We start from the raw sequence: 12969 nt of genomic DNA, 5'->3' as shown, positions 1-12969 counted from the left end.
TATGACTTTTTATCAAAATATTCTCTCTCTCTCTCTCTCTCTCTCTCTCTTTTTCTTCCTATTTTGTTCGATATTGAACAATGATTTAATAATTGTTTATTTAGTGTAACATTAAATTGTTTTTAGAAAATTTCTTTACGTTATAAAGAGCAGTATCTTACGTTATAAATTCATGCGTTAAATGTATAGTGTTCTAACAAAATAAAACGTCAACGCATATCGCAAAAGCATACTTATACGGACCACGCGCACTCGAGCAAGAAGGGAGTACGCTCTCTTTCTCTCTTGAATACGCAGAGTCTACAAAGCACGATAGGCCAACGATCCCAATTACAAACATTTCTCGTGGCTTTTCAAAGTTGCATTTGGCCGAGAAAGGCGCGCATCGCCGCTGCCGTCGCTGCCGTTCGGTGCATTTTATGATTCCCGCCTCCGCATGCCCGAAAGTACTTTTTGTTTTCGAGTACGTACGAGCACATGCGGGTTGATTTTCTCTTCTTTACCCTCCGCCCTCTTCTGCAGCTTTCCGCTCTTTCATGCGTCACCTTCCGCGCAACGATATAATGGTCTGGTTTAACAATGAGTCCACCTACGCTAGATAAAATTATTTGGTTTTTTCTACCTGCACTTACATTTGGTGGCTAGAAGTACTTTACAGTACATTTTTAATGCTGAATTAAAATCAGTTTTAAACATACCTATCTTTAAATATATTCTTTACTTAAGATTATAAAGATATCCATACGTTTTATTACATATTCATAAAATTACATATTTCACAATTGTTCTGTTTCCTTTCATCACTTTAAGTATATAGGTATATTTAATTTTAAGGTGTATAACAAGGTATACTATTTTAGCCATAAAGAACAAACTTAATATTGAGAGAAAGTATTATGACCGGTAATTAATGAAATTAAAATTTTAAAATTGTTTTTCTACTTTTCTAAAATTTGATCTATTCAGCCAGCATTTACTATATTTTGAAAATATATTAGATATGCAGTGTAGTGATTTTTTTGCAAAAGCACGCAATTTGCAATCTCAAAAATTCGCGATAGAACATCGAATGAAGGAAGACAAAAGGTGAAGAGTGCGAGAAAGATGCGGCAGAGCCAAGGGGTGAGCCGTTGGGATGGTAAAGTCGGGGCAGGGGGTGATAATTTGTTAGCGTGCGCGCACCCCCAAATGCGCGAAATCCCGTCGAAGTGCGGCTCGTGCGGCGCATTGTTTCCTTGTTTGCCAGGTGTTTCGAGCACCGCGACCAAGTGGAGGCCGCGCCATTGTTGCGAGAGAAGTCGTGCAGCCGCTCTCTTTCTCGACAAAGCCGGTGATCCTAATGCTCTTTTATTGTGCATTGTGCGCGGCCAAAATCAAGAAACGGGGGTGGCATATACACACAAGGCCGAAGGACGTGCCAACGCCGATTGTGCGGTCTGAGCATGTCGATGACGATAACGACGCCACCCCGGTGCTTATTTGTCACTTTGCTCTTATCAAACGCGAAGATGAACCTTGCTGAAGTATTTCGTAAGAATAGGACACATAGTACACGGAATTTACGAGATATAGACTCGGAATTATTACGATTCCTATTTTTATACATTTTTATTAGCCGAAGGTTCGAAAGTGATAAGTCAATGACGATGTACAAAATTAGCACATAATTGTATTATGTGCTAATTATTAGCACAATAAGATTATAGATAATTCTTTCCTCATGTTCTACTATCGGCTATTCTAAAGACTTCAATTGAATTTATTTTTTAATAAAAAAATTATTTATATTTTTAATCATTATAAAATATTATTTAGTGCGATATTATTATTTAGTTGATTGATCGATTAGTATTTTATATTAGTAATCCTTTGCTTAAATATTGTTAAATGTTAATTTAAATTTCATTAACAGCATTACAAAAAAACATTGTTTTGGCTGAGATTTTTTTCTAATAAAAAAATAGAGCAAAATTAAAAGAGAATACAATTTTATCAGTAAAAATTAAAATCACAATTGTATACTTACATGATTTTATCTTATTCGTCTGCAGCTCTCAATATATTAAGTGAAAATTTTACAAAATAAGCAATTATATATACAACAAAAGCTTATTTCATCTTTGCTAAATACTTGAATAAAAATAAAAAAAAGAAATACTCAATTTTTTCACGAAACTAATCATCATGCACATCGATCTTATTTCTTTGTTCAAAGAGAGTTACTTTTTAAAAATCAAATCTTTTTTCATATTTTTTCTTCGAGATAAAATTATTGTCTCCGTTTGTTTTGTGTCGCAAAATTAATACAGTTTTAAGGTCGCAAATTAATTCTTTTATTTCTAAGTTTGAAAGCAAAAAAATATTTGAAGATATAATTTTTTTCAAAGAGCAATTTTCAACAAGAAAGTTTTTGATCGTACAGTGAATGTTGAAATCTTTATAATATAAAATCTTTCATTATAATTATATATATAATATATATATATATCGTTCGTTCAACTGCTAAGATATATATCACCAATATATACCTATCTTTTCACTTTCTACAGTTGTTGATTTCTTATTATCCATTACCGCAATCTATAATATCTACAGATTCCTTAAGAAGTCACATGTAAAAACAGCAAGATAAATTTGTATAATTGATTATGTATAATTGATCATCAGCCGTATTAACAAATCTTTTGGGAAAGGGGAGGACAAGGAATCGAATTGCCATTGAAGCGGTATTGTCGTTATCATTTCTGACGCATACTCGCAATACAGTGTCGAGTAACCATTAAACGAGTTGATAAATAATTTACTACTATTATTACATAAGTACATACAGTGTGTAAAATGTCGGCATGATCGTTGTAATACGGTGGTTAGCATAAAAATACTCATCAACATAAATCATGCAAATATATTAACAGAGAATTTGCGGTAAATCTTAATCAAACTACGCGCTCTGTATATAAGACCAGATTAGACAGAACATGTAGCGACGAGCATTATTTATAGCTTGAAGTAAAAAGTTTTTATCTTTTCTTTTACGTCTCATTTCGCTTTAATAGAAACAATTTTTGTAAAAGCAATTTTTCTCTTTAAAAGCATTAAGAATAATGTAAATTGAAGCCATCGAGGTAAACAAGCTTCGGTGTGATAAATAGAAAGAAAACATCATGTCCTGGACAATATTGTCTGGAATTTTCAAATCACCTTATAGAGAAATATCACTTTAACTTTAAGTTTTGTTATAAGTAATCGTGACTTGGAATTACATTATTCTGTCAACATTTATTCTCACTTACAATGAAATAATAATGTCGAAAAATTAGAGGATGAAATAATTTAGTTTATACTTTTGAAAGAAGCTTTTCTTTCCACAATCCGACTTTATACGCATTAAATAATACACAATCTTTTCATATCCGAGCAATTTCGCACACTAGAACATTAAAGGTACGACGAACATAAGGCAATAATCTCGTCTGTGTAAACATAATTCTACCACCCTTCGTATCTCTCACGCGTGAGAGCAATTTATCAGCAGCGTAACCGAATGACGAATCAGAGGGGAGCTCGCAGAAGGATCGTCGTCGTCGTCGGCGATGTACGAACGCCTAATTATAAAGTAATTGATTCGTGCTAGTTAAAAATGTATAAAAATCATGTTTTGATTACTCCCCAAAACGTGCCATCAATTTTCCTCCCTCGAAACTCCCAAATACAACGGTTACGCACACTTGACTAGAATCGTTCCTTTTAAACAAATATAATTAAATTGCACATTTTCAAATTCTTGCAACAAAAAGATAAATAAATACAATAATTGAGTATATAAATATATAAATGAAACGATATTTAATAATTATGCAATACATAAATTATTAAATCAGGCTGACTTTTCTCTTTCTTTTCTCTCGGCAAATCAATCCTAATACATCAAAATATTATATACAGATTCGTTAGAACCTAAAAAAACAACAAGATTAAAAATGATTAATTTTTGGACAACATTTCACCCTTTTCTTCAAGATGAATTAATCCGTTTGGTATGGACGAATTAAATCTATCAGGAAGTACGGACATATATAGTATGTTGTAAATTAATGTAAAAGGTAAATTACAAGAAAATATTTAGTTGCGTAAAACGAAATATTGCGCTCTCTCAGTCGAACAAGAATAGATTTTTAAAAGAATTTTGTGAAACGAGAGAAGCGCAGAAAAATATTGCTACAACACTTTTTCGGATATGTTCAAGTTGCATTCAAAGCTCTTCCTTCAATTTTACTACGTTAAAATTGCTATAGCCGAGTTCTGACTAGAGGAGAACCAAGTATCGTTGTAGCGTTGGATTCCACCGTTTTTCACGATCCGCCGACGTTTTCCGAGTGTGCAATGAAAACCCTTTGTTCTCCTTTTCTCTCTTTTTTTCTCATTTTTTTAAATCCAAGTTCCAATTATCTAGTCCACATTAGTGTCCGAACTCAGCGCGGGGTTTTAGCGACCCTTACTGTCGTTCGCTCGATAGATCAATTGAAGAAATCGTCGCCGTCGAACGGGTCGCTCTCCCTCGCGAAGATATTCACCGACTCCGATTTTCGGATGTACTGATCACCTCTAGCCGTCTTATTATTGTTATTATTATTCCCTGGCCCGTATTTTCCTTGTCTCGAATTCTTTAGCGGCAACGTAGTCGCACGGTGGTCCGGCACGTTGTCGTCCAGTTCGGACTTGAAGACGAAGGCGTCGTCGTCGAACCTCAAATCACCGTTGAAGAAGGAATCACGACCGCTATCTTCGGAGACGAAGCCATCAATGGATTGCTGTGGATCCTTGGTATCGCACGGCAGCTCCTCTGGCGTGGCTTTGAGATCGGACGACAACCTCTGTCGGTCGGACGTGTCACTGGATGCGCTCGCTGTGGGTGTGAGATCATCCTCGAAGTAGCTCGATCGTTTACTGTACTCCCGAACGGGGATATCTCGCCTAGGATGATCCTTGGGACCTCTGATACCGGACGAGGGACTTGCGGGCGGTGGCTCCCGCTTCTGGTCAGTTGCATCCGGTCGTATGTGCACGTCCACCGGTGCCAGCGGTTCTATCGCGCCGCTTGGACCAGACGGTTCCATGTGCTCAACGCTTTGCGCGAAATCGTCCTCGAACGGACTCTGCGTCTTTTGCACTTGTCGAGTCTTGTGCCTGGCTATTCGCTTGCGGTGCATCGTTTCACTCTTTGAGTCGGGACCTTCGGACCAGTACGGTCGCTCTACCCAGCTATCGTATTCCTGGTCGCTACCCCAGTAACTCTCGCGACTCCTAGAACGCTGAGAGGGTCGTAGATACGGATCGGAATCATTGTCGCTGCACTCGGACCTGGAGGCGCCGAATTTGCGCGGGTCTACGTACACCATATCGCTGTTACGGCCATCGTTCGCGCTGTTGGGTCTCTTCGGCCAATGTCTCTTCCTACCCGCCGGATTGTATCTGGGCGAGTCATCGCCTGGACGTTCCGGACCGTATTCCTCGTCCCAGGACGGATAGTCGTGAGGTCTCTCTCTGCTATCGCGATATAGTGAATAGTAGAGTGATTCTCTTAAAGCATAATCGGCATCTGGAGGCCCTCTTCTACCCCAGAATCTATTATCTTCCTCCCATCGTCTTCTCTCGTACCTTCTTCTGCTCCATCGATCTTCCTCGTCGTAGCCCATGCTCTCTTGGCTGCTGCCGAAACGATCTTCGTCGTTCCACAGCATCAGCTTTCGTTTACGCTCATCGTCGTAGTACGAACCGTGAACGTCGTGGCTCCAATTACACCGCTGTGGCGGCGGCGGCTTCGACCGGCATTTCCAGTGCGTTTCGTATTGATCTTCGTCGTCCTTGTAGGGCTGCACTTTCCGATGTGGATACCGCCGCGGACCTTCGTCTTCCCATTGACCCTCCTCGTACCAAGGTGACGGATCGCGAGGACGATGAACGCCACTCTTGGTCCATGGTGCACCGCGCGATTTCCTGCCCATCCTGTCGCGAAAGCTACGGTCCCGCTTGTCGGTATCCTCATAAAACGACCTATCTTCAAAACCGGGTGCATCGAATCGCGGATGTCGGGACCAGTATCTACCGTCCGTTCGTTGCAACCTGCCATTGCTCTCCTCGCTCTCCTCTTCATCCTTCCATTCGTTGTCGCTGTCGCCCGAGTGTCGGTAACCGATGTTTGCCTTGAACGAAATCTCTCTATGGAAATCTTTGCCATCTGGTGACCATGGCGAAGTACCGCCTATCGATCGCTGCCCCTCGCACGAAGATCTGTCGGACGAGCCGAAGACACCCGTGTCAAATTTGGCCCAATTAGTGTCCTCCTTACTGTCATCCTTGTCCGATCGCGTCGTATCCCCGAATGGACAAAACATGTCTTCAAAGCCCGAGGACGAAGCCAATGGCTTGATCTCCTTGGCGCGATGTGTGCCAGTATTCAACATCTTAATCTCTTCAAAAATGTCCATCGCTACAGCCTTCAAATCTTCCGAATCTTTCTTAGCCGAGATATTCGGGCTCGCTGGTGGTGGCAGATTGTCGGAAAATAAATTCAACAATTCTACCTCCGCCAGACTTCTCGATTGTTGAATTTGTTGCTGAGATTGTACCACCGGTGATGCTCGGGCGGAGTTTAATATCTCCTCATCGTCCTTCTTGATCGGCACAGGTTCTGGTTCGCCAATGATCTCCCGCAGGGCAGCGTATCTGTCGCTTGATGTGGAAATCGAAGATTTTACCTCCATCGAGGATCTCTCAGCCACAGATGAGCCATTCATCTCATCGTTGAGAATATCAGATCCGACTTTATCAGACAAAGTGCCATTGGCGTCGCTTCCTTTCTCGGAATTTTCTGCTCTATCTTCCGCATCCATGATAGTCTGCGTCTTCTCCCTATCGTCGTCGATGTCTGTTTCTGTTGGTTGGACCGTGGACGAATCGGACGTAACATCTGCATCTGTAATCACGTCGCTTTCCTTCTCGATTTCTTTGTCTTCGACTTCCATCGATTTTTCTGTTATTAAATTTGCAAGGGAGCTAGTTATTGTTTCGTCCGATTTTGTTGCGGGCCCTTCTTCCAACAAGTTTTCATTTTTAACTGGTAGCTTGACTGTCAAATTCACCAACGAAGCTATAGAATTCGAAGTACTCTCACTGGTTGGTACTTCTGGTTGAATTTGAGCTTCGTCGGAATCTTGTTCGCTTTTATTAAATTCTTCTTTGTTCTCAATTGGCTCTTCGACTTTCTCTTCTTTCCGTTCCATCTGCTCCATTTCTAGCAATTCCCGAAAAACTGCATACTTGTCGTACGTAGGATCTTGTTTTATTTCCGGTTCGTAATTAGTTTTGAAAGACTCCGAGCACACAAAAGAAGTCGAATTCGATCCAATCGTCATCTCGAGCGACTTTGATGCCAACGACGACAGCGACGAGGTCGCAAGTTTGGATGGAACCACCGTTTGTTCCTTTATCGATGTCGACATTGACGTTGTCGTTATTGACGGAGTTTCCTCTGCGTCAGCGACAGTTTCTTTTGCCGAAAGACTCGCCAAACATTGCGTGAGTTGCGTCAAAGTCAGACTTGTTAGCTGCTGAACGGTTATGCCAAGACTGGAGGCCAACTCATCCAGATTCGTCCACGATGATGTCAGCTGACTGAGCGTGATATCCAGCGGCGGTTTCATCTTTTTGGAATCCGTGACCGGGACAGTGCTACTAGTAGTAAAGGACACAGGCGACAACGATGTTGTGGATGATATCATCGTGCTGAAGGAATCTTCGAAGGCGGAGGTAGTGGTCGTCGTAAAGTCCGATCTGCCGGATATTTGCGGAGGCGGACTGAAATTGTCGTCGAACTGATGACCCATGGTATCTCTCGGCGGACTTTTGTTTTTATCCCTAACAATCTTGGTGGGTGACGGCGAGCTCTCGCGCTGTGGAAAGTCATATTGGAAATGTCCCTCCGTGTGTGGCGGTCTAGGCGGTGGCCTCGCGCCTCCTCGAACCCCCTGCTTCTTCGGTGGTAAAGGCGGCGGGTTGATAAGAATACTTCCCGTACTCCTAGGCGGTGGTTCCGGCACTAAATCCAATTCCGCACTCGAGCTAGAAAGACGCGAGTTTGCGTCCGACGAACAAGACCGTAGTGGCGATGCCGGCGACTCATTTGCCATCGAGAAATCCACTGGGAACTGTTTGTTGGATTCCAAAGATTGCGTTTTTCCGGCCGGTAAGTCGATGTCGAAGTCCCTCTTCCGTACAGATTGAAGATACTTCTTTGGACTGGGTAGCTTCACCAAACCCTGTGTTGATTCCGTCGAGTCTCTGTCCATACTACGAAGGATCGAACTTCCTCCCGAAGCGGTAGTCGGTCCTTTAGATAACGTCGATTCCTCCGGCGGCAAACACACCGAGAGAGGCTGATGATGTATCGAGCGGGAGGTTGTCTCATTTTTCGGCGGCGAGTCGATTCTCTGTTGGGAAGATTGGCTCGCCTCGTTCTCGTTGAATCGATCGAAATTGGCGAAGTTATTATCCTCGCTGTCCCTCGACGACAACTCATTTTGCGTTTTCGTCGACTCTGTGCATTCCGTGCTGGTTGTGATGTTGAAGTTCGTTGGAAAACTATCGCTGGAATTCGTGGATACCAAATCTTTGAGGACTTTTTTTGGTGGATTTTTCAAGTGCTGGAAGAAATCCTTCTTGTCCACGTAAGGCTTAATCAGACCGGTACCCAGAGGATCCAATTCCGTGAATACGTCGATCTGCGGGCTTTTTGTTTGACTGTTACGAGGCGTAGTCTCCACTGAGCTCTGCAATACGATATGAGTCGCTTGAAATTATTATAGAAATTATTTTAGAAATGTATTCGGTAAAAAATACAGAGAAAATTAACACTTACATCTTCCGGATCTTTCTTCGTCGAATTTTTACTCAGACTTGTTATCTCACTGTCGTTGAAGAGATCCTCAGCCTCCTTCTCGAACCAGTGAATCGTGCTCTGTGGTGGCGGCGTTTTACTAACTAACGTCGTCGCCGGACTGGAAGTAGTCGATACGGGTGGTACTGGTACAGTATGTTGTCTCTCTAAATGTCCTCTCTTGGTCGAGGAAGGTGGCGGTGGCAGAATTGGACGAACTGTATCCTGCAGCTGCAACAGGTATAGAAAAATAAAACGTCGAACATATAATATTGTTAATGAATATCGTTTTTCTTCGCTATGAATATCATGGTTGTAATGATTACGTTTGATTCGTTTCTGATAGATAATGAAAAAAATACAGTTTCTCCATTCACACCGATATTAAGATTGCGATGATTGCAATTTCCTTTCTAACGCATTAGATGAAGAAGATATTCGCAAATTCGCAATACCAATCCGCACCTTCATGTTCGCGAAAGAATCACCGAACGGATCGGTCTCGAATAGATCGTCGGTAGACGGTACGGGATTTTCTGGCGTAATTTTGTCCATCTGATGAATGCCCTGCTGCAGCGAATTCAGTTCGAACTGCAGATCTAGCAAATCCGCAATCACACCGCTCTGTGTCTCGTTCTTGCGATCGGCGGTTTTGTCGACCTCGCAGTTAGTCGTGCGAATTCGATGAAACGATGACTCGGTGCCCGCTGCGCCCTGCGACAAATTATCGTAACGCGTCTCTAGCGTCTGTTAATTACGTCTTACTATTATCGGTATTTCTCTTAAAATCCAAATTCCATTCCACACCAACGTCGATGAACTCGTAACTGTTGTGCAACTGATTCTTTATTTCTTTCTAAATCGTAATATAATATAATATGATAATTACAATATAAACAACGACAAATAATTATTTTAATTATGATTAGAGAGAGAGAGAGAGAGAGAGAGAGAGAGAGAGAGAGAGAGAGAGCAAGGTAACATTTATACAAATTTTAAAGTTAATCATGATCTTTTTTAACTAGATTTTCTAATTCTATTTAGAAGGAGATAAAGAATCAGTTAACATTGACTGATTTTAGATGATATTTAAATTAATGAAAACATGAATAATGATACTTCAGGCACACTATGAAGGAAATGGAGAAGCAGTTAAAAATATGAACAAGAAGAGTCATTAAAGAGAACAATTTAGCTGACATATCTTGACTGCAGCAATTATTTCGAGGGATTGGAACTCACCTTGGTGTCGGGTGCCGATTCAACGAAAATACCGCCGGTGTGGAATTTAATCGCATTAATGGCATTCTGCTCTATGTGCTGTTTCGCCAGTTCAATCTCTTTCTTCTTCAGCTCGAACACTACTTGGAACAAGTCCCGCATCGCTATCACCACCTGTTAAACAAAATATCTTGTTTGTGCCACTTGCACCAAACTTGCAGACGTAAACTCAATTACATTTCGTATATTCGAAGTCAGATATATTTGGAGAATTCTTCTTATTTGAGAATATTTCTCGATTTAATTTTTGAAGAAATCATCTTTTTAAGAAACTTAATTTTAAAAGTAACAGTAAAATTTTTTATTAACAAATTTTTCATTCGTTTTAACGTCTTAAAATTTTTTCACGCATATTAGCAATCTTTTTGTGTTTCAATAAAAAAAAAAAAGGATAAACTTTCCTTTATTTTAAGATCAATTTGAAACCTCGAGAATTCCCGACGAATCTAAATTAACTTCCTTTTCTTCAGGAATAAAAAATATCGAAGAAACTACCCACGCCCGTTGATCGTATAATTTCCGAAACCTTTCTTCGATCGTTCGTTTTATTTTCACTCTTCCCTCCTACCCCCGCTACTATGAGCGCGACAACCCTCTATTTGCTGCGATTCCACGTCGGTTAAAACCTCCAGCGCATCAAACACGCCGCCGAATATACGGGCGAGGATTACCGGAGTCGTTTACAGGAGGCGAGCGCAGAAATTAAACTTGGAAATTGAATGAAGACGTAAGGTTGTTGAATTAATTTGCCACCTGTCGCGCGAGCTTCCCGAGCTGATTTCATTTTCGCGGCGATGATCGCCGCTATTGAATTGTACCAGTTGAGGACCCGGCAATTGTACCAGCGTGCGCGCGATCGAGAGCGAAAGTCTCCATGCTTCATACCAGAGTTAAACATATTCCTCGACTTAACGTAGCTGATTAGTCGTCATGAACTTCTGTTCGCTACTATTATGTCTAATATTCGTCTTGCGGAAAGTTGCTCGCGACCGTAACGTATTACGCGAATAATACTGTAATAGTGCTAACTGTTTCAAACTTATTTTGCTCAATGAGACGAGCGAAAATAAGTGCATACATGAAACAAAGATTTATTAGGAAAGTACTTTTCTAATGAATTATCTAGATTTTAATCGCGTAATAAAATTAAATTCGATGAAACAGTGCCAAAGTTATTTATACGCAGTGGCTTTCTCATATCTAACTTATTTGTTAAAATTCATTATTAGAATCAAATTTTATATTCATTATATCCCTAGGATAATAATGATAATACTTTTACGATTGTTTTTTTTTTGCTCCTGATCGATTGCATTTAAGAACAATATGCTACTTGTGTGTAATTTTCGATTTTCTTCGACGCAGAAAAAAGGAAACACTTAAAGGAAGCATTTTTTCAATGCTTAAATCGCGCGGTGCTTGAACACAAAAGTGGGATATACTGACGGATTTGAATATCAAGAAGTTGCCGTCGATCCCTTTGAACGGCGTACGAAGCGAGCCGTGGATAATCCGGCAACAATCTCCCGTGGCGAGGACGTAACGGAGGAACGGGGCGGAGTTGAACGCGGAGCCGTGTAATGCAATTATTTACATACGCATCCGGGATTACGGTCGCCCGAGGTCGATATTGCTTCTCGGATCGGGCAAATATCATTCTAGGTTCCCTGCTCCCCTCCGGCTACACCCCCTTCGATACCCGGTCGGCTACTCGTTCCCGATAATTGACACACTTTAACCGCGTTTGGCAGCGACGCAGGAACGCGAAATCGTAATCGCTCGTGCGTGTCCCCGATAACTCTCGAGCTGCGAAATCAATTCGATGCCCCTCGCCTTGTGCGTCTTGTGCACTCTGATTAAATTTTCGCATATTTGCCGAGGGCCCGTGATACAGGTACTCTTCAAACTGACGTTCAAGTACACATGAAGAATTCATCGTTACTTATTGAGAACAAGAATTAATCGTGAATTACGTTACTTCATTGCATATTTCACACACTTTTAGATGAAATTTTTTTGTGTGATGATGTGTAAAGAAACAGTCGCTTGAAACAAAACGAAAATAGAAAAATTTACCTGACTCGCCGCCTTATCAGTCTTAATACCGAAGAATCGATGTCCAGTATCCGGTGACCCGAAAATATATCCGAAGGCTCTCGAATCGCTCATATCTTGCGCGATAAATGATATTTTATGTACCGGATGATGATACAGGCAGTCCTGCGAAAGGATGCATCATAAATTATATCGTAAATCGATCCACAATGTCTACCTACGTGAATAATTTCGTTACTTACCCCCGTCTTTTCATCCCTCAAACGAAGCCCATCTATGCTGACCTGAACGGCGATTCGTTGCTTGTGCTCACCGGCGGCGCGAATCGCCATCTTCAGCTCAGCCAAGGCCGTCTGGCACATCCGGTCACCGCGTGCTTCCGTTACCTCCAAAATACCGATCAACTTCGCCTTGAACGACACGCCCTCCCCAAGAAAGCGGGTTGGGTCATTCTTGACTGAAAGCAAAAAATATGCACAATTATTTTATCGCCCTGTTAAAATCTCTTCGATTGAAAGAGTGAAGAAATAACTGGCAATTCATTAGAGAAACGAATAAAAATAATCTCAAATGTCTGCAATTTTATGATTAATAATTCGTTTACTACAAACGATCTGTTTCAATTGCGATTTAGTGTTTCTTCCTTTTTTTATAAACGCCGTAGAAAATTAAGATTGCAGCAGGAATTTTTGAACAAA

At 41.1% G+C, this 12969-nt stretch overlaps 1 protein-coding gene across 1 annotated transcript in view; it reads right to left on the bottom strand.

Moving 5' to 3' along the window:
- Positions 1-4073: 4073 nt before the first annotated feature.
- The window catches only part of Dab (DAB adaptor protein), a 12319-nt gene continuing 3423 nt past the window's right edge, over positions 4074-12969 (bottom strand). The window contains exons 2-7 of the mRNA XM_018456900.1: positions 12514-12728; positions 12293-12436; positions 10178-10330; positions 9401-9649; positions 8918-9166; positions 4074-8828 (exon numbers count right to left, since the gene is read on the bottom strand). Coding sequence (XP_018312402.1) covers positions 4518-8828; positions 8918-9166; positions 9401-9649; positions 10178-10330; positions 12293-12436; positions 12514-12728 — 5321 coding nt within the window. The 3' untranslated portion in view covers positions 4074-4517. The remainder of the gene's footprint in view (positions 8829-8917; positions 9167-9400; positions 9650-10177; positions 10331-12292; positions 12437-12513; positions 12729-12969) is intronic.

The sequence above is a fragment of the Mycetomoellerius zeteki genome, unplaced genomic scaffold (assembly GCF_001594055.1).
Source record: "Mycetomoellerius zeteki isolate Tzet28-1 unplaced genomic scaffold, Tzet1.0 scaffold61, whole genome shotgun sequence".
NCBI lineage: Eukaryota > Metazoa > Arthropoda > Insecta > Hymenoptera > Formicidae > Mycetomoellerius > Mycetomoellerius zeteki.
Note: the sequence above shows the minus strand (reverse complement) of the source record. Positions and strands in the feature narration are given on the sequence as shown.